The 22192-nt window shown below is 38.3% G+C and overlaps 1 protein-coding gene and 1 long non-coding RNA gene across 8 annotated transcripts in view; one reads left to right on the plus strand and one right to left on the minus strand.

Moving 5' to 3' along the window:
• LOC138755249 (protein MTSS 1-like) overlaps positions 1 to 22192 on the minus strand; it is a 182708-nt gene that overhangs the window by 24867 nt on the left and 135649 nt on the right. For 5 of the 7 annotated variants that reach the window (XR_011352138.1, XM_069920885.1, XM_069920884.1 and 2 more), the window contains exons 8-12: positions 9197 to 9304; positions 8206 to 8303; positions 4914 to 5124; positions 3486 to 3605; positions 2570 to 2764 (exon numbers count right to left, since the gene is read on the minus strand). Coding sequence is in view for 6 of the 7 variants with exons in the window: in XM_069920885.1 (XP_069776986.1) it covers positions 2570 to 2764; positions 3486 to 3605; positions 4914 to 5124; positions 8206 to 8303; positions 9197 to 9304 (732 nt within the window). In the remaining variant the exon portion in view is untranslated. The remainder of the gene's footprint in view (positions 1 to 2569; positions 2765 to 3485; positions 3606 to 4913; positions 5125 to 8205; positions 8304 to 9196; positions 9305 to 22192) is intronic. The other 2 variants (XM_069920888.1, XM_069920887.1) reach the window with 1 other exon arrangement.
• Positions 18559 to 20132, plus strand: LOC138755252 (uncharacterized). Its single transcript, XR_011352139.1, has 3 exons — positions 18559 to 18744; positions 18872 to 18974; positions 19878 to 20132. It is a non-coding gene; the product is annotated as an uncharacterized lncRNA (long non-coding RNA).

Genomic DNA, 22192 nt, shown 5'->3' on the forward strand with positions numbered 1-22192 from the left:
ATGGCCCACCTCACCGGCCACGACTGGGTGGACAAGCTGCCTTGGGTGCTCCTGGGCATCCACTCGACACCCAAAGAAGACCTACAGGCATCATCAGCCGAGCTGGTCTACGGTGCACAGCTAGTCCTACCTGGTGAGTTTGTCAGCGCACCTCACAATCTCCAGCAGTCATCACACGGTCTACTTCCCGGCCTCCACTTTTATCAGGCGGGGCCCGTCCACAGCACCTCTACAAAGACCATACGAAGGGCCGTACAAAGTCATCCAGCTTTCAGGATCCACTTTCACACTGGACATCGGTGGTAAGAGGGAACTGTTTACGGTGGACAGGTTAAAGCCAGCCCACCTCGACTCCACCAAGCCAGTAGTTGTGGCCCAACCCAAGAAGCGGGGCCATCTGGCAAAAAAGGACATTGGTGCCGGTTCTGGGGGGGGGGGGGCTGTGTGGCAGTACGCCATTAGGCAGGCGAACCAGCCCCGCTTGTCACACTGACCAAAATGGCGTCGTTGGGGGGTTTCCTCCCGACCTTGGCACCGGGCTCAGAAGCCCGCGCTTGGCGATCCACGTGATGCCCCGGTGACGTCGGGGCCCCCCAGCGTGGTTCTCAGCCAGGCAGCCTGCAATAAATCAGTTTTGTTCACTGAACTCAACCTGTCTGGTTGTGCGATCCTTCAGTTAGAAGTGTCGCCGCCCCTACAATTCGAACAATTTAAAAATAAATACAGGATACAAAATAATACAATATTTTGGTATTTCCAATTAAAAGCATATTTACGAGATAAATTGTGTCCAATAATATTATTGCCTGAAACTTTGATTTGTAATAGATTTAATCAAGAAATTTATATCTGCTATGTATATATTATTGCAAAAGGGAACTTTGAACCATAGATTTTGATAGAGATAGGAAATGGATTTATCGGGGAGAAAAATTGGCAGGAATTATGTTATGATAGCATGACAAATACAATAAATGTTAGATATGGATTGGTTCAATATAATTTTTTACATCAATTGCATCTTACTCCACAAAAAATAAATAAATTGAAGTCAGATTTATGAGATAAACGTTTTAGGTATAGTGAAGAAATAGGCATCTTTTTTCATTCTACATGGTCATGTTCAAAATTGAGACCATTTTGGATAGAATTAGGAAAATTTCTAGAACAAGTTATGGGAATTAAACTTCCACAAGATCCAATTTTTTTTTTTTTTTAAAAACTGGGTAATATTTTGGCGATAAGATCAAAGTTAAAATTTAATTTTTTTCCAAAAGGAATTTATGAAAATTGCATTAGCAGTTGCAAGAAAATGTATGGTGTAACATGGAGATTAGATTCCATTTAGCAATGGAAAGATGGCATGCAGAAATATATAACTGTATACCCCTTGAGAAAATTACAAATAATTTAAGGAATAAATATTATAATTTTGAAAATTTGGTGCCCATATTTACATAGAGTAGGTATTATTTATAAAGTGGTTTCCCTGACCCTCATTAAACCTTGCTAACTCCTTGGGATAAATAAATTATGATATTGAGAAGGCAAAGTTGTGTGAATGACGACGACATTTTGGTAACCAGGTTTCTTTTTTTCCCAACTTTTCTGTACTCCTGTTTCTATCTTTTTCCTTTTTTTCCCTTTTGCTTTTTCTTTCTTGGGGATTATTATGGGGGCGATGTAAGTGGGGTTTATTGGGGTATAATATGTAGCAAGAATAACCGATTTGAATATATGATTGCCACTTCCTGTATCTGGATATTAATACATGTATGGAAATTTAAAATATTAAAACAGTGAATTTATGAAAATTAAAAAGTCTGCCAGATTTTGTTTAGGCTTTTGTATCAAAATCCCCAAGATCCAGGAGAGACAGAGAACTCAATGAGAGGAAGACTAATTCTGGCTCCATTAGCTAATGTGAGTGGACAATGTCAGCAGAAGTGATTCCACGGGGATTTGTGTACAAATAAAATGAGGATGTCACCTCTGACCACTTTAACTAGTTTAATTATGTATATTTGACAGACAAATGATTATTCCTGCTCTGAAAAATAGCAAATTCTGATTTGTTCTAATAATAGAATAGGATGGTAGCAGGGAAGATAACTTAGAAATATTAATTAAAAGAATTATACAAGTGTGAAAACATTGATTTTTATTTGTTCCAAGTGAGTAAACTACAATTTAAATCATACGCAAATGTAACAGCACATTGTTAATTTTGCAAAGGTGGTGATAAAATGGAGAGTAAGAGAAAAGCCAAAGGTAGCTGAATGAAGGGATAAATCCTCTGAACTGCAACACTTTCTTGTGAAATTCTGATTAAATACAACTGTAATGCAAGTCAAGAGTGTTAAAGTAGCTTTGCAAACTGTACAGGCTATTATGCAAATAGTAAAAGGTAATCAAAAAATATTGCCAATTAACATAATTAAACCACATTTTGGAAAAGCTGAGTACTAGTGCTTTTAAAAGCCACATGAAAGTTGTTTAAAGAAAGCATTCTGGGAAAAGGACTATATATTTTTTAAAAGCTATGCAAAAAAAAAAGAAAAACACAAACCTTCCAGCTAGGAATCTTTGATGATGGAAACATGCCAGGCCCAATGGTATAATAATGAGGATAAACTGGGAGAGCTGCTGAACAAGGTCTGGAACAGGGTCGGGAACAAGGCTGAAAATGTGGGAGAAAGCGTGTACCAACTGAAGAAAGATATGGTTCACAAGATGAATTGAAGTGATCAAACCCATTTGTCAACTGCAAATAAAAAGCACAACACAAAAAAAAATGCAAATGGAATAAAAGTAATAAAAAATGTCTCAAGAATAATATAAAATAAGAGAGCAATAAACATGAATTGAAACCATTCATCACAAAGTAAAACATCCAGAACAGAACAACCTCATTGCCAATCCTTTTCAATTGAAAGATAAACATTTCATTGAAAAGAGTTAACTTAGAAGCACAGTTTTTTTCAAATATAAAACACAAACAAGCAGGAAATTCAAATGACTCTACAAACAATACTTACATTTCCCAAAACAGATCTGGACCTTCCATTAACAGGTTAAACACCTCAATATACAATGATTCATTCATGGGGAGCATAAACAGCAAATGCCAACAGGTTTGTTTGATCCTCATTTCCCCACTTGCACACATGTTCAGGCATTAATGAGGAATGGGATCAGCTTTTAAAATATCTATCCCCTCACAAATAAGCATGAAAGGAAACAGCATCATATTAATCATAAGCTCAGCTAATCAGTATTTCATCATATCAACTGGGTATGACTCAGTTCACGCCTTGCCAGTGTGTGGTTCTTTTTAATGAGTCAACAATTTCAAGACACAGATCATATCTACAATTGATTGCATTAATAATCCAAAAATGTCAATGTTAGGGGATAAAAATATTGAAGATGAAAGCAGTTGGAGTAACAGCAATCTTGCCCCTTGGGTAAAAAAGATTTGTCACCTTTTCTGTTGATGCCCAGGCTCCCATTGTAGAACCTGAGCTTACTGAAGTGGGTGAGCTGCACTCACTCACTGATTGGCACGTTTCAGAAGCTTCGGAGGAGGCAGAGCTTGATGAATTCTGCAACACACCACAAACAGGGGAAAAGTGGGAAGAAAAAATGGAAGATAAAGAACCAAAAAATAGACAAAGTAGGGAAGGAGAAGGAAAAAGATGATTAGGGCTTAGTTCTTCGCAAAACAACTTACCTCATAATTACCAAGATAAAGTGACAGAAAAAAATCATACTATCACAGAAAGCACAAAGAATACAACGTGAAATGCTATATATATTGTTGGAAGAATTAAGTTTCTAATAATTAAATCAGTTTTCGGGAAACACCAATATTACAATGATAACCAATGAGCAGTGACATCATAATACTCAGTATCTCTTTGTGCTAGGTGATAAAGAGAAATTCATGCTACAGCAGATCAAATACATATAGTGGAATAACACATCACAGTGCACTGAATCTACCAAGAAGCATTTACAGATGATCCCGGCGTTACAGTTCAGTTTACAGAAATTTGACCTTACAGAATCCAAAAATGATAACCCAAACATTTGAGATGCAGAATAAAATTTTCTTCCATGGAATTTTTGTGAGAAAAATGTAAATAAATCAACACAATTTTTTCCAACTGGCATTTCTTTACACTTGCGCAGATAGTGTGGCTTCACGTAATGGAAAATTGTAATACTGCCCATCTTCTAGGAATGCAACCCCTCCTGTAACGCAGGGGTCACTTATATATACTTCTCTAGACAAGCTCTCAGAATATTTTCTAGTTGATGATTGAAGTCTTTGGTGCATCAGCTGGGAGAAGGATGGCAGCACCACATAAATCTAATAAAAGAAGTATAACATTGGCTTTCTTTCCTTCCCTTTGACCTCTTCTCTCACCCCCACACTTGATTTAATACACTGCTCTCACTTTTTTGATGAGGAATATAGTTATAACTGCAATAAATGACTAGCAATGTTCACACAGATTAGATTCAATATGCTAACATTTTTCCATAAAATGCTTGTTTAATGCCCTACCTCCGATATATACCACTTTTCAAACATTAGTATCATAAATTATTCATCATCTCTTGAGTGTATAGATTTCTTGGTAGATTTTAAGCATAACCAGTAGACTTTAAATACCAAATTGCATACTTTCTCATGACATCTTACATCGAGCTTGAATTCTTAGAATTTTTTATAATGCTTCAGAAATGTTTATACTTGATTAAATTTCATTCTGGCTGTCAGGTGCAATCGCAGATCTTAGACAATTAATTTTGGCTTATAATATTTTGTTGCCTGGACTGTGATTAGATTTTATGACCTAACAATGCTTAATTAAAGATTTAACTAGGCATACAATTTCACATACCTGGTTGGTTCCTTCTGGTGGCATTGGGGAAGGAGACTTGGACTGGAATGCATCCTGGGACATGAAACCAGAGTCATGGGATGATACACTGGACAGCCTCATTGGAACTTGTTGAGGCTGGTTGGAGCTGCGGTAGCGGTAGTGTGAAGTGGGAGAATGTGAATGGGATCCGCTGGATCTGGAGTCACTACTGTTAACGCTGTTCAGACTGCTAAGAGAGACAAAAAGGAAGGACAGGAAGGGGAAGACCATTTGCCATTAAACACTCTGCATATCGGAAGCAACAATCATTGAACCACAAGCTACAAAATCAAATCAAAACCAGAAAATGCACAAGTGTGCACTGCTGCAGTAAGTAAAAGCAAATTGGTGGTTATTCACTATCCTTTCCAAGCTAGCTGCTTATTTCAAACTCTGGCACTATTTCATTGACATGACTGTGTTAGCACAAAGTAGAAATTTGTCTGTGTACAAAGACAGCAATGAAGTTTGCCAAGGTTCTTGTTTAGAACTAAAGTGCATGAATATTTACGACAGTGAATACTTTCTGCCAACAACTATAATGTCACATTATAAGAGTGACCACATAGAAGTGGTTGGAGACAAGATAAAACATCACACTGGAAAACTTTTATCCATCAGTCTAAAATGTCAGCATTTGGCCCCTTGTATCAAAGACATTTCTTTTTAACCTTTTTTTTTCAAGTTGGAACTGTTCTAGAATTTGCAATTTTTAATGTTTAATCACATATTTTGGTGTAGCAGCATACTTCAGTTGACAAATGGTTAAATGATGTCAACTGCAAAAATGAACTTCAGAAATACCTTGCTGTATTTTTACAGTAATTGGCCTCATCAACAACAAGTCACACTACAGAGAAGAGGTGGAAAAATCACGTGATATGGTGCAAGAGTAACAATCCGAGTATCAACATGGATAAGATAAAGGAGATGATTGTGGACTTCAGAGGACCAGAAGCAACCACCCTCCACTGCACATCAACTTCTCTGTAGTGGAGAGAGTAGAGAGCACCAAGTTCTTTGGAGTTCACTTAACTAGTGACCTATCGTGGACACTCAACATCTCTTCACTTGTGAGGAAGGCGCAACAGAGACTTCACTTCTTGAGAAGACTGGAGCAGCCACGGCTATTGGCCACCATTATCTCAAAATTCTCTAGGAACTCTATCAAGAGCATCCTAGCCAGCTGCATCACAGTGTGGTGCAAGTTGCTGCAGGGAGATGGATCAGAGGTCATCCACAGGACCATAAGAGTGGCAGAGAGTATCACTGGACTCTTTCCCCCCCTATCGATGTGATCATTGTCTGAAGAGGACTCACAAAATTATTGAGGAACTCTTCCACCCTGCACACAGCTTCTTTCAGCTGCTCCCATCAGGAAAGAGACAGAAGGTTATCAGAGCCAGCATCACCAGGCAAAGAATAGCTGATTCCCACAGGCAGTGAGAATGCTGAATGACCAAAGAAACTGCTCACACTAACCATCTAAGACTTACATATTCATGAAACAATATTTATTTATTTGTTCAGATGAATACTTGTCTTACATATGCATTTTAAGGTGGGTAGCTTTACCATAAATCTTTAGTCTAAATTAAGTATCGATGAGGGTTCAGTGCTAACTTGGCTCCACAAGTTTGTTGATATCACAATGTAGCAAACCAAATGAACAACATGTTCTGGAGATATTCAATAGACAATACTTCAATTGGAAACAATAAAATTTAATCATACTGGATGATCTCCCCAGACATTGAGAAATTTGAATGGAATATAATCATTGAAAAATCAGAAGATGTCATCAATTACAGTCCTTCATCATTAGATATTAAGGTACTGTAACAAATCTGCACACAGAGCTTCAATTAATTAAAAGGCTTTTTGAAAGTTAATATGAAATTGAATGGACTCCAGGAGTAAATGGGTCCCAGTAGATCTAAATGTATTAAAAACATTTTAAAGGATGCTTCAGTGAGGATAGGAGGCCAAGGGAGGGGCCTTAGAGAAGTTTATAAAATCTTGAGGGGAAAAGATAAGGCAGTAGTCAGTCTTTTTTGTGGGGTAGGGGAATGTAAACAAATTTATGGGGAGGGAGGAAAGATTTAAAGGGAATCTGAGGGACTTCACCTTCGCACAGAAGGTAGTGGGAACATGGAATGAACTGCCAGATGAAGTGATCAAAATGAGGCCAATTTAACATTTAAAAGACACACACAGGTACATGGATTGGAGGGATATGAGTTGCATTCAAGTAATGAGGCCAAGTTGATTGTTTTCCAAGTTTGGCAGACGTGCAATAAAAGCTGCAGGATACCCAATCCAAATCAAACCAATAGTTGTAATTACTCTTTTGTAAACCAACATAGTTAAAAATACAAATGATATCTTATTACACTTGTTAAATTATCTTTATATATTTATTTGAATAGGAGATATGTTTAAATATTGTAACACTCCTAGTATCTGGAATTCAAGCAACAGACAGCCTCAAACAACCAGAAAAACAGTCAAGCAAAATAAATTTAAAATAAAATAAATATGAATAAAATAATAGGTAAAAAATATGCAAGTTTAAAATTGTAAAAGTAAATGTTCTCTGAAGTAACACATAAACCCTTTGGTGAGTATACGAGGAAATATTCAACCAGCAGAGTGCTTTGGTCATGCTTTGCCCATAGCAGCTCTTTGAATAAAGTTTGAATAATGTTGTATTTGAATAAAATGGCATCTCCCAGGATGAAGAGCTGGTTGATTACGTTCACTGTTTGGGTGACTCTCTAAGTGTCTCCTTCTGCTTAGTTTCAGTTGGTCCAGTCAGAGGTTTTATCTGTAAATTGGGGGGAGGTTAATATCTATAATGTTCTTGTCCATCTTTCGGGTGGCTCTGTGGAGGGCGAGGAAACTGAAGATTCAGCAACAGTTAAATGTTTGCAAAGAACATGACTGAAAATAAAGTAAAATGCTTTAAGGTTTATACAGTGTACTCATGCAAGTGAAATTTGTTCAGTGTATGTACAGTATGGAATTTTTGTCTTTTAAACTGTTTATTCTTAATGCAGGTGTATTAGTTAGGCATTGCAATTCTCAAGCAACCAAAAAAATACACTTATCCAGCATCTAACAATCCCCATTGGTGTCAGATACCAGGGGTTTTACTGAATTACAAAGTCAACAATAAATATAATGATCTGAAAAACTATACAATCCAAACATTGGACTTGACAAATGCTAAAGCAACTATAAAGACACACTGCCTTGGTTCTCCACTTACCTGCAGACACTGGACTTTCTGGACATTGTGGTGCTTGGAGAAGATGGAGGAGTTTGGTATGTCCAGTTATAATCAGAGCCCTTCAGGTCAATAATTACCTGGAATAAAAACTATGAAAATGACAACCAAAAAATTTAAAGATAATTATTAACTACTATTTTTGGAATAATAGTTCCAGAAGTGAGACGGATTCCCACTTCCACACATCGGGTTGTAGTCTTTTCTACACTGTTGGCTAGAAGAGCTATTTTATTTAAATGGAAAGATTCTAATCCACCTACACTGACTCAATGGTTCTTTCAAATTATGTCGTGTTTAACTTCGAGAAAGTTAGGAGTCGTACATTTGATACTTCTGTTACATTTGACGAGACTTGGCAACCTTTTATAAATTATTTCCACACGACTTAGTATAATTATTTTCCCTTCTGGACTATATTTAATTTTATTTCTTTTCTCTTTGTTGGTGAAGAACAGACGATTAATTTTTATTAATAAATTCTCAGGATAGGCTACCCAGTCTTTTTGTTTTGTTTTTTTCTTAAATTAGGTGGGGTTTTATAAAATAATAAATTTTTTTTTGAAGACCAGTTTAAGGAGATGAGAACATGTTCATAAACTGTGGTGTAATGCAATATGTCATAGTGATTTTTTTCTTTCTTGTTTATGTACTCCTATTCTCTTCATGCATTGTTTACCTATAATATGATTTATAAAAAGATTGAAAGGAAAAAAAGACAAATTGTCATTTAAAGATCTTTTCCAACACGCAAGTTATTTCTGGGTTTAATGTTGAGATTTAAACACCGTTGTACCTTGAGAGATTGCAACACACAAAATTGCCGTGGCAGAGTTCTCCAGTGAGGAAAGCTTCAAAAAAATGATGTAATCCAAATACTAATTACACAGTGTAAATTCCATGATGTACAAGTTGATATCATTTTATGAAAAGAAAATTGTGATAAATTCCAAATGTTTGCTGACTCACTTACCTGCTCACTGGCTGTTGGCAGTTTGTGAGGATCCATTGTCAGATTAGTCAGGTCATCTGCAATAGTTTGCAGATGGGTCACTTCTCCTAGCATTGACATTTCTTCTTCCTATGTGTGAAGATAGTTACATTTTAAAAATCACATTTTTATTGCATTGCTTCTAAAACTATTGACAGTATGCCAATAATGGTCCAAAACATTGAATACATAATAATCCATGCTTTGCTTAAGTTTTACAAATATCAGGTAATGACAGTCAGACCTTTCAAAATTGAAGTTAGAGAATACTCTTCAATCTAAAGTTTGATAGAAGTTCAGAACTCATCCTGAACAGCAGTAGATGATAGATCAATTAATTTTACTTTTGAAATTAATGTATGATGAACCAAATATATGAATGGAATAAAGAACAATGTATAATATTTCTTATTGCATAGTTGTACTAGCAATGGCAGTCAAGGCAGCAGTATACTCTTTTTGCAGGATGTGCGAAGTCAGGGGGACCTCTACTGTCCCTAATGATTTCACCTGCAAGACATTTATTCGACTGTCCTTTCTGATTGTGTTAGGGAACTGGAGATGGATGAACTCTACATTGTTCAGCGGTCTGAGTAGTTACAAAAATGCAGTTACATCCAGAGTGCAAGTCGTTGGGTGCCTGTCAGAAAAAGAAAAGGGAACATGTAGAGTAAACCTGTGGCGGATCCTCTCAATAACAAGTGCACCGCTTTTGATATTATTGGGTTGGATGACGAACTTAGAAGGGAAGGGGAGAGGACAGTGCAAGTCATAAAGAATTCATGGGTTGGGGAACAGATAGGAGATTGTATGAATAAGATCGAGATGCGGATGGTATGTTGCCCCCCCCCACCCAGGTGTCATGGTTAGAGACATTCAGATAAAGTCCACAGCATTCTTGAGAGGGAGGGTGACTAAACAACAATACACATTGGTACCAACGACAAAGATAGTAAAAGAGACGAGATCCTGAAGCGTGAACATAGGAAGGAAGCTAAAAAGCAGGACCTCAAAGGTAGTTATCTTTGGATTGCTGCCTGTGCCAGAAGCTAGCAAGGGCAAGGATAGGAAGATATTTCAGATGAATGCATGACTGAACATTTGATGCAGGGCCTCAGATTTATGGATCACTGAGTAAGATATGATGCAAACAAAAGGGATGAGTTACACCTGAACCAATGTCCTTGTAGAAAGGTTTGCTATAGCTGTTTTGGTAGTGTTTAAACTAGGTTGTCCGGGGGATGGGAAATCAGGGAAGTGTTAGGTAAGATGATGATGCAGTTGGTGGAAAGGTAGGTGTAATGTATAGAGAGATTATGAGGAAAATCAGGCAGCGGATAGGCCATAAATCCAATCAGTTGCATAGGTTAAAATCCATGTGAGAAGAATTAAGAATAAGGAAGGGGCACTTCAAGAATGGATCAATGTTATTGTGGTCATTTCAGAAACGTGACTTTTGCAAGGTCAGGATTGGCAGCTTGATGTTCCAGGGTTTAGATGGTTCAAGAAAGATAGGAATGGATGCAAAAGAGGGAGAGGAGTGGCATTGCTAATATGGTATTGTATCACAGCTCGAGAAAGAGAAGATATCATAGATCAGTGGTTCCCAACCTTTTACTTTCCACTCACATACCATTTTAAGTATTCCCTATGCCATAAGTGTTCTGTGATTAGTAAGTGATTGTTTAAGGTGATATGCGAGTCAGAAGGGAAGATTGAGAATCACTGCTCTAGACCCAATTATTACTGAAATATTTTGCATGAGAAAAATGGTCATTGGCTCATTTCCTTTGGAGTTATGAAACTGTGCACATAACAAATCAATTCGGTACGATTAAAACAGTGGCGTTCAAACTTTTTCTTTCCACCCACATTATGTATTCAATTGGAAACCACTGTCATAGATGGATCATCTGTGAGTCAGTGTAGGTTGAAGTCTGAGCAGGAAAGGAGCATTCACTCTACTGGGAGTGTTCTACAGGTTCCCAAAAGCCACTGGGCTACTAATGAGCAGATTAGCAAGTATGCAAATTTTCAAAAGCTGCAAAAATAATAGGCTTACTGTCATGGGACCTCACTTGGAGTACAGAGTACAGTTTTGAACTCCAAATTTAAGAAAGGAGGTGCTAGCATTGGTGAGGGTTCAGAGAAAATTCACAAGAATGATTCCTTGAATGAAAAGATTAGCACATGATGAAAGTTTGATGATTCCTGGGCTGTACTCCTTGAAATCCTTGGAATTTAAAAGAATGAGGGGGACCACATAGAAGCATTTCAAATGTTGAAAGGCTTGGAGAGAGTGGATGGGGAAAATGGTTTCCCATGGTAGGGGATTCGAGGATAAAAGGGCACAAACTCAGGATTGAGGGGCGCCCATTTAAAACTAAGATATGGAGGAATTTCTTTCACCAGAATAGTGAACTGGAAGTTGTGACCACGCACAGCTGTGGAGGCCAGGTCGTTGAGTGTATTTTAGGTAGAGATTGATAAGTTTCTGAATAGACAGGGTACGAAAGGTTAAGGGAGAAGAAAGGGGAGTGGAGCTGAGTGGGAAAATGGATCAGGTCATGATGTAATGGAACAGTAGACTCAACAGGTTGAATGGCCTACTTTTGCTACTATAGTCTTGTGGTCTTATTGGCAAATTCAACTTTGCTAATATTGATTGGCAAAAGGTTCAGACAAGGGAGAATTTGTTAGGTGTGTCCTAGAAGGACTGCAGACATGTGGACAGGCCATACTGGATCCTGTTCTAGACAATGAACCTGGTCAATTGACAGACCTCTCAGTGGGTAAGCATTTCAGAAAAATTGACTACAGCTCTCTGACCTTTGGCATCGCCATGGACGAGGATTGGTGCAGACAATATGGGAAAGTATTTAATTGGGGGAGGGCTAATTATGATGGTATTAGGCAGGAAATTGGAAGCATTGATTGGAAACTAATGCATAGCATTTGTATGTTGTTTCGGAGATTCTGGATAGGTTTATCCCACTGAAATAGGGAAAGGATGATAGGGTAAAGGAACTATGGTTAACAGGAGAGGTGGAACATTTAGTCAAGAGAAAGAAGGCAAGAAGGTTTAGGATGCAAAAATTAGACAGAGCTCAAGAATAAGGTAGCCAGGAAAGAATGTAAAAAGGGACTTGGGAGAGCTAGCAGGGGATAAAAGAAGATCCTAACAAGTAGGAATACGGAAAGCCCAAAGACATTCTACACATATGTGTAGAGCAAGAGGATGAGTAGAGTGATGGTAGGCCGTTCAGGGATAAAGGGGAAAACATGTATCTGGAGTCAGAAGTGGTAGCGAATGTCTTTCATGACTACTTTGCTTCAGTGTTCATCAGGGAGATGAATCTTGATATGTGTAAGGAGAGTATAGAATAGATTAATATGTTGGAGCATGCCAAAATTAAGAAAGATGTAGAGCTGGAGATTCTGAAAAGCATTAGGAAAGTCACGTTTGCAGGGTGAGATAGGATATACCCCAAGTTACTGCAGGAAGTGAGGGATGCTGGGGCATTGAAGATTAACTTTGCACCTTCCCTGGCTACAGGAGTGGTACCAGAGGATTGGAGGATGGAAAATGTTGTTCCATTGATCAATAGGGAGAATTCTGGCAATTATGAAACAGTGAGTCTTACTTCAGTAATGAGCAAATTAAAGGAAAGTATTATTCTTTCTTTTCTTTGGCTTGGCTTCGCGGACGAAGATTTATGGAGGGTTAAATGTCCACGTCAGCTGCAGGCTCGTTTCTGGCTGACAAGTCCGATGCGGGACAGGCAAACACGGTTGCAGCGGAAAATTGGTTGGTTGGGGTTGGGTGTTGGGTTTTTCCTCCTTTGTCTTTTGTCAGTGAGGTGGGCTCTGCGGTCTTCTTCAAAGGAGGTTGCTGCCCGCCGAACTGTGAGGCGCCAAGATGCACGGTTTGAGGCGATATCAGCCCACTGGCGGTGGTCAATGTGGCAGGCACCAAGAGATTTCTTTAGGCAGTCCTTGTACTTCTTCTTTGGTGCACCTCTGACACGATGGCCAGTGGAGAGCTTGCCATATAACACAATCTTGGGAAGGCGATGGTCCTCCATTCTGGAGACGTGACCCACCCAGCGCAGTTGGATCTTCAACAGCGTGGATTCGATGCTGTCGGCCTCTGCCATCTCGAGTACTTCGATGTTAGGGATGAAGTCGCTCCAATGAATGTTGAGGATGGAGTGGAGACAACGCTGGTGGAAGCGTTCTAGGAGCCGTAGGTGATGCCGGTAGAGGACCCATGATTCGGAGCCGAACAGGAGTGTGGGTATGACAACGGCTCTGTATATGCTTATCTTTGTGAGGTTTTTCAGTTGGTTGTTTTTCCAGACTCTTTTGTGTAGTCTTCCAAAGGTGCTATTTGCCTTGGCGAGTCTGTTGTCTATCTCGTATTATTAGGGATAGGATTTATAAGCATTAGGAGAAGCATAATCTTACTAGGGATAATGAGCTTGCCTTTGAGAGGGGAAGATCATGCTTCACGAGCTTAGTTGAGTTTTTAAAGGTGGTGACAAAACAAATTGATGAAGATTAAGCAATGGATGTGACGTACGTGGATTTTGGTAAGGCATTTGACAAGGTTGCAGATGGTAGGCTCATTCTGAAAGTCATGAGGCATGGGGTCCATGGAAACTTAGCAGCAAGGATTAGGAATTGGCTTGTACACAGAAGACAAAGGATAGTAGCAGATGGAACATATACTGCCTGGATGTTGGTGATGTGTTCTGTAGGAATCTAATCTGGGCTGAGTGAAACACGAAAGTCTACAGACGCTGTGATTGTAGTCAAAACATAGAAATGCTGGAGGAGCTCTGCCACTCTTGCAGCATCCATAGGAGATAAATATATTACCGATGTTTTGGGCCTGAGCCTTTCTTTAAGGATTAGGCAAAGTCATGATCCCACCACTAGATCTGCCATTTCCGCCACCTACTATGTGATCCCACCTCGAGATACACTTCTTCAAAAGTGGAAGATGAAGTTCAATCCAGAAAACTGTGAATTGATACAATTTTTAAGATGGAAGGCAGAGTACAAGGTTAATAGCAAGATTCTTGCCAGTGTAGATGAACAGAGGGATCTTGGAGTTCAAGTCCACAGATCCCTCAAAGCTGCCATGCGTTGACAGGTAACCACCTGTGGCAATGGAATGCTGTGCTTCATGAGGTGGGAGATTGATAGGGTGGTTAAGAAGGCTATGGAATGTTGTCTTTAACAAGGTAAGAGAATGAGTTCAAGAGCCTTGAGATGATATTCAATAAAAGCACTAAAAATTCTGATTGCACTGCAAGTATTGTGTTCAGTTCTGGTCACCCAATTATAAAAGGGATGTTGAATCTTTAGAACGTGGGCAGTGGAGATTTACCAAGATGCTGACTGGAATGGAGAACACGTCTTATGAGGAAAGGTTTAACCAACTAGGGCTCTTCTCTTTGGAGTGGCAAAGAATGAGAGGTGACTGAGCAGTGTAAAAGTTTAGAAGACTCACAGGTAGAGTGGACAGCCAGTTCCTTTTTCCCTGGGCAGCAATGGCCAATACCAGAGGCCATCATTTAAGCTTAGTGGAGTAAAGTTCAGGGGAGATATCAAAGGTAGGCTTAGTTTTTAAAGAGTGGTGACTGCCTGGCGTGGTGCAAGAGGCTGATACAATAGAGACATTTATAGGACTCTGAGATAGGCACATGAATGCAAGATAAATTTGTGGGTTATGGTTATGAGGGAAGGGTTAAATTGATTGAAGAGTATCATTGTGGACCAAAGGTCCATACTATGCTGAATGTACTGTTCTATAATAGAGTTCACAAATCATAATGTCACTGAGTGGTAGAAAAGAGTAGATGACCAATTCCTGTTTCCATGCATCAACAATATCTATTTCAGAAAATGGTATTCTATACCTATTTTCCTCCCTGTTTAAACCCATCCTACAATAACAAACCTCTAAAAATGATATCTAGAGATTAGCAATAAGTTTAGTGACAATAAAAGGCAGTAAATATGCAGGTCAAGATGGTGAGTAGATTAAAGACAAATAAATTAACTGGTCACGCAATAAGATTTTCAGATCTATTGTCAGAGTACAAACATGACACCACATAGCACCCTGAGAATTTTTTTCCTGTGGGTGAGGCAGAATTATCACTAATTGATTGTGCAAAAAAACTGTACACAGTGTATACATGTAAACAAATAAAGAACTGTAAACAGGTAATGAATATAAACAATCTGATTGTGCAGTTCAGAGAGAATAATTTAAAAAAAATGAATAAAGTGAAAAAGCAAGAGGCCTTAAATGAGTCCCTGATTGAGTTTGTTGAGTCTGATGGTGGAGGGGTAGCAGCTGAACCTGGTGGGACGATTCTTGTGGCACCTTTCCTCTTTAATGGAGAGTTGCAGTGAAGCAATCTACTTATGAAATAATTAAATGTGGTAAGCTGCCACAAATATCTGTTTGCCCATACCTTCTGCAAGGAAATAAGAATTTTAAAATTTGCTGATTTATTTTCAAAATTTATGATCATTGAAACTTTGCTACTAATGACTTGTATCGAAACAGATTTCAGGTGAAGGGTTGAAATTTTCTTGTCTGTTAATTTAGACTACGATATGAAATTTGCTTGGACTGACTCACCTGAAACTTTGGTGATTGCAAAGAAGTGGGGGTGTTCAAAATAAAACGTCATAAGTTATTTACAACAAAATAACTATACACACACATTTATTTTGAAGTTATGCTGCAACCACATTGGAGCATAGAAGAGGCAACAGTATGGAAAAATGTGTCACTCCACTGTTACGGCACTACTTGGCTTCTCATTCAACATAAGCCCTTTTCACACTGACTAACCAGTATATTGGCCATTCAGTGAACCAAATAAGGAAGCCATTTTTGCCTTTCACACTGGCCCACTGTTAACCAGCTCTGTCTCCTTTCACACTCATCACAAGGCATCCCCGGGGATAGGGGATTCTATCCTCCACCGGTCTAAGTGGCCATCAAGCAATGGTGGACCTGCCCTAAATCCTGATCAATGTATTATGAACTGTATTTAAACAAAATTAATCATGCCTAATTATAACATAATTAGGTATTATGTACAGTACGAGCCCTTCAGCCCCGGTTGTTGTGCCGACCTATATAAACCTTTATAAATTTGTAAAAGACCGTGGGAAAGTGGTATAAAATACATAGCCACACAATTTATAAAGACGGTGAGAAAATCTTAGCGGCAATAGCACACAATTTAATAAAGACTGTGGGAAAGAGCGATGGCAGACCTGCCCTCCCAGAATTCTGTGTGGCAGAGAAAGCACCATATGCACGGAGCACTCATGGAGATGTTTCTCTGCCATGCTCCCCTCTCTCTCTCATCCCTTCCACCACCCCCACCACTGTGACCTTCCCCATTGTCCTTTAAAAATTTATAAAGGTTTATATAGGTCAGCAAATTTTATACCTTCTTTTTAATCTTTTGTTTCCTTCACGCAAAAATGTCATCAATGTGTCACTACTTTATCCCTGAATAGTCCATGTCCCTTTCACATTGGGCTAACAGAACACAGACATCAGTGGACACCTACCTAGGTTGTACTGTCCCACCGTGATTTGACACCTGCATGCTGATTAAGGAGTTTTCACACTGGACCCTTAATCAATACTAGGATAAGGTGCCAGTATGAAAGGGGCTACAAAGAATAGAGAGTATTTACTGAAAATACCATGTGAGCCAATCAGGTGAGTATGGCTCAGAACAAATAGTATATTGTAGAAATTCAACTTAAAATAATCTTAGAGCAGAGGGGGATAAAATGAGAAATCTTAACAATTTTGATTAAAAAAGGGAAATGTCTCCAGTAAAATGCAATAAGTGGAGATAAATTACATACAAATAGCATAAGATTTATTTATTTCACTTACAGCAGTGTGATTATTTGGGCTAGATTTCCACAGGAATATAACAGTTGACCCAATTCATTCTGATCACCTTTTTCAGCTCAAATTACTGCCAAACTCTCTTTGCGACTGACAATTAGCTTTACAAATAGGGACCATCCTTCCTTTAGAAGGATTCTACTTAAGTCAAGTTTATTATCATCTGATTGCACAAGTACAACCTGACAGAACAGCATTCTCTGGTCCTCCATGCAAAACATGCAGACAGACAGTGCACACATACAATAAATACATAGGCAGAATAAATAAATAAACAATGTTTCTAAAAATTATATTCTCTGATGGTTAGTGTGAGCTCTTCCTTTCGTCGTTCAGTATTCTCACTACCTGTGGGAAGAAGCTGTTTCTCAGCCCGGTGGTTCTGCCTCAGATACTCCTGTATCTCTTTCCCAACAGGAGCAGCTGAAAGATGTGTGCTGGATGGAAGAGGTCATCAAAGATTTTGTGAACCCTATTCAGACAACAATCCCAGTAGATCATAACGATGGGGAGTGGGGGAAGGGAGACTCCAGTGATCCCCTTTGCCAGTCTAAAGGTCCTGTGGACTGACCTCCGATCCATTTCTCAGCAGCAACTGTACAACACTGGAGCCAGCCATGACACTCTTGATAGAGCTCCTGTAAAAGGTTGACATGATGGTGGCCAGTAGCCTTGCCCACTTCAGTCTTCTCAGGAAGTGCAGTTGATTTTAAAGTTATATTTCCTTTCTCCCCATCTTCTCACGTTAGTTGTTGTTACAGTTTACATTAAACATACTGAAGTCATACCTCCTGATTAAGACTCTTCATTCTATTAATTTTAAGCACACATAACTGCTCGTTTTCCAGATGTCCTGTTCAGGCTGCTATGCACTAATGGAAGCCTATCATGCAAAAGCTGATGGAAATTAATTAGTCAAAAGCAAGATGAACATATATGGCCATGTCACTGCCTAAAAATAGTGAGGACTCCAGATGAAGCTGAAATCAACCCAAGGGTTGTTTGATGGTGTTAAATTTTTGACACATGCTAAGTAGTTTGTGTGGGTAAATTAAATATTTATGCTGGAAGTGCGGCTGAAGATGATCTTGTGATTAAACTTAAATAAAATCCTACTTTTCCATGACTTGATTTTAATAAATCTTACTTGTTTACAAATCACTTTGCCGTCACCCTTCATATGGCAATAGCATTCCCACAAGATATCATATTTCTCCAATTTCAAACCATGCTCCACAAATGCTAATTAAGCTTTCAGCTGACAAGATCATGAACTTTGGAATTCCCTCAATAAGTTCTTAACCTCTGTTCTCCTTCAGTTCCAAGGATGACCTCATATTTTTTCCAAATTCTACAGGCACTCTCACCCATTCAATTAGTTTGCTCACATCCCTGCAAATACTCTTTAGGTACTCTTCCGTATTCATAATGCTTTTCAGTTTAGCATCAGCCAACTGTATAAAAAATATGGTCAAATCATTGATCTAGATTATGAATACTGGGGATAAGTGTTTTGAGGAACTGTGGAGTGAGCTTTCTATCAGATACCCTACTCTTATCTCTTCAGGTAAATGACCACTTGCTATTAATCCCAAATTGATTTAGTTCCTTTTATTTTAATCTTGAACCTTTGTTAAATATTCCTGATTATCTTTTCCATTGACCATCTTGTTTACAATCTTATGTTTCTCCAGGAGCATTGTTTCACGGGGGAGTGTGTATGGCTCAGGTTTCTCCAAACCTTCACACAGTAAATAGTGGTCCATTTTGTTTTCTCTCATACGCCACAATTATACAGTAAGGAATTGAAGCAACTTTTCTTCCCATTAATCTCTTTGCACTAAACTTTAACACATTCTAACAATTCTAACAGCAGTGTTCACAAATAATCATAGCTTATGATTGCTTGTTCCAGCAGCTGACTTTATTACTTACAAACATCATTTTTATGTTCAGAAATATGTGAATAATTGAGTGAAGCGATGAAAAATAAATTTCCACTTGCGTGATCAGATATTGGGAAGAGGAACACAACCATGGTTTACCCCGATTGGCTCTCATCCCAGTGCAGAGCGAGATTACATCCATCTTGCAGTTCAAAATGGATTTAATCAAACGGGTTACAAACAGTGAAACGACTGCCACTGAGGAAGTTTCCATAATCCTGATCACTGAAAACAAACTGGTAATTGTATGAAAGGTCAGAGGGAACTATTCAATTGACATTCCATTGCTAAGACTGGCTCAATGTGCTACTCTAATCTTGAAAGTAATCAACCAAGAGTGCAAACTCCAATAGGAATCTGCAATTTTACCTCTGGAATGTTGGAAATATGGAGTGCAATATGAAACTGATGCTGAGAAAACATCAACGGCGCAAAGGTGAATTGTGCACACAAAATCCCTGGCCTCTTTTTGATAGGCATAGTTTGACCCAGCAGAGAATCTAGAGACAATTTAATCTTGGTAAAATGGCTTGCCTCTTGTGATTTGCACATGAAAAACATACTCAGAAGACTAATTTTCCAGTAACAGATTGTTTGGATGTTATTTGCCAATAAAGTACTGAGGAAAGGTTAAAAAGCCTTATTCTTTCTCCTCTGAGCAAGAAGGGAGAAAATGTTATGGGAACAATTGAAGAACAATTAATTTCACTCATGAAAAATTTTGATACTGAAATTTAAATTTTTTAAAATTTAGAGATGCAGCCTGTGCCATGCAAATACACCCATGTGACAATTAACCTACTTATGCCATATGTCTTTGGAATGTTGGAGGAAACAGGAGCACCTGCAGGAAACCCACGAAGACACAGGAGAACACACAAACTCGATTTGAACCAGGATTGCTATTGCTGTAATCATGTTGGGCTGACCACTATACAAACTGTGCCACCCTTGATTTGATGCTTAATTATTTAAAATTTATCAGGTCTCCAATACGGTTATTTTTTGTCATGAGCTTGAAGGAGATTGTTTCCTCTTTGATGACATTATATTCCTTTAATTAAAAAAAACTATGAAATGCACATGAAAACAAGAGATCAAAAATAAATTTGAAGTATCCTTACCCCACACCAAACTCAATCATACATAAAGTTAGCTAATACAATGGACGTTGAAGAACACATTAATATATCTATTCAAATCTGTAAAGATATGAGCCATCGTTTTTACCAGTAATTCCATCCATTTGATCTGCTGGCCAGAGTTATACAGCTGATTTGTTGCTCTGCTATTAGCCCATCAAAGTGCTTGAGAGAACAAAGACCCGGCCAAACCATGGTGACATCACCTCCTTAAACAGAGGCAATCATTGTAGATGCCTCTTAGTTTCCAATGGTCTCATCTGCAGTTTTTGCTGCACTGAAGTCTGAAAATTGATATACAACTCTGATTTATTCAAAATTGGATTCTCCGAAATCCTCAGTTATCCAAAATTTAAAAAAATTGGATGAGGATATCCAAAACAAATCAGAAATTCTCATTTATCCAAAACTTTTTCAGAGGTGAACTGACCAGGTCCTTGGGCTCCCAGTGCCAGCAGTAGCAGACCTCCGGTTCCCAGCATGAGTGGGGCCTTGGTGGGAAAGTATCGGTGATCGGTGGTTACCAGCATTTTTTGGGGGTGAGAATTAAACATGATTTTAATGCTTAATAGGCCTTCCCTTGTTGTTTGTTAGCCACTGTTATAAGTGATTTTCTGTTTTAAAAAAATGACCAGTTCTCCGAAAAAACTGTTTATCCGAAATAGGCCTGGTCCTGACCATTTTGGATAATCGGAGTTGTACTGTAGCCTATCTTTTCAAATGCAGATTCATTTGCATGACAGCACAAGTCTGCACTAATTTTGGTCTTCTTCCCAGCTGGACCATTGCCGGGGCAGCGCTCACATCACAAACTCACATCACCTTTTAACACTTGCCTCAATGCCTAAGCGCTAGGGTCATTTCTGCTTCTTTCCAGGAACCTGAGAGAGATTGAAAAGTTTCAACAGTGGACAGGCATATGCAACAAAAATAAATAGGATGATCAGATGATTTTGAAACCAGACATTGTTGGAAAAGTTGATTAGTTTTTCGAAAGTTGAGATTAGTAACTGACATTGCTGTATGATTCATTCCTCATTGTCAACTAGTTTTTTTTTAAACCTTGTACCACTTGGAACTTTTATCACATAAAGCAATTATTTAGGTGATTCAAAATACTTTAAGGAGCTACAAAGCAAGAACTAGTGACAAGTATTGAAAGAGTTTTAAGTCCAAGCACAATTGCTAGAATAAGATTGTTATGGCCTCTATAAGGTGTCGATCACAACATAGATTGCACATCTGACTGAGTTAGTAGAACATGGATTCAACACTCATCCCAGAAACGTCAACATACATTCCACATTGCCACCTTCAGTCATTGTTTTTAAAATTTTTTATTTAATTCATATACATTACTATATATCAACTTCTAATATTAATACACGTGGTCTATATGAAATAGAAAAGATAGAGAATTAAAAAGAACCCCCCTAATATCACTCTCCCTCCCCTCACTAACCCCCTACTAAAAAGAAAGTATAGGACAAGAGATTCACAAAAGGAGTACTCCATATTATAAAACTTCTTCTAATTTAAAGAGACCTTTAGGAGAAAGAGAATGTCTAAATTTCATTTAAATATTCATACCTGTCCTTTGTAGATAGTTAGTATTTATCTCAAGTAATAAGTAATTTTTTTCAAGTGCTATACAACTCTGAACTTCTGCATGCCATCTTTGCATTCCCAAATCTGTATCTGATTTCCAAATTATAGCAATACATTTCCTAGCTATTGCTAAAGCAATATGTACAAATTTCACTTGATAGATATTCAATTTTAATTTAGGTTTAACTCCTTTAATATCCCCCAAAATAAATAACATTGGATCCTGTGAGAATTTAACCCCTGTTATTCATTCTAACAAATTACCATTTTCATCCAAAAAGGTTTAACCTTAGGACATTGCCAAGTAGAATGTAAAAAT

The sequence above is a fragment of the Narcine bancroftii genome, chromosome 2 (assembly GCF_036971445.1).
Source record: "Narcine bancroftii isolate sNarBan1 chromosome 2, sNarBan1.hap1, whole genome shotgun sequence".
NCBI lineage: Eukaryota > Metazoa > Chordata > Chondrichthyes > Torpediniformes > Narcinidae > Narcine > Narcine bancroftii.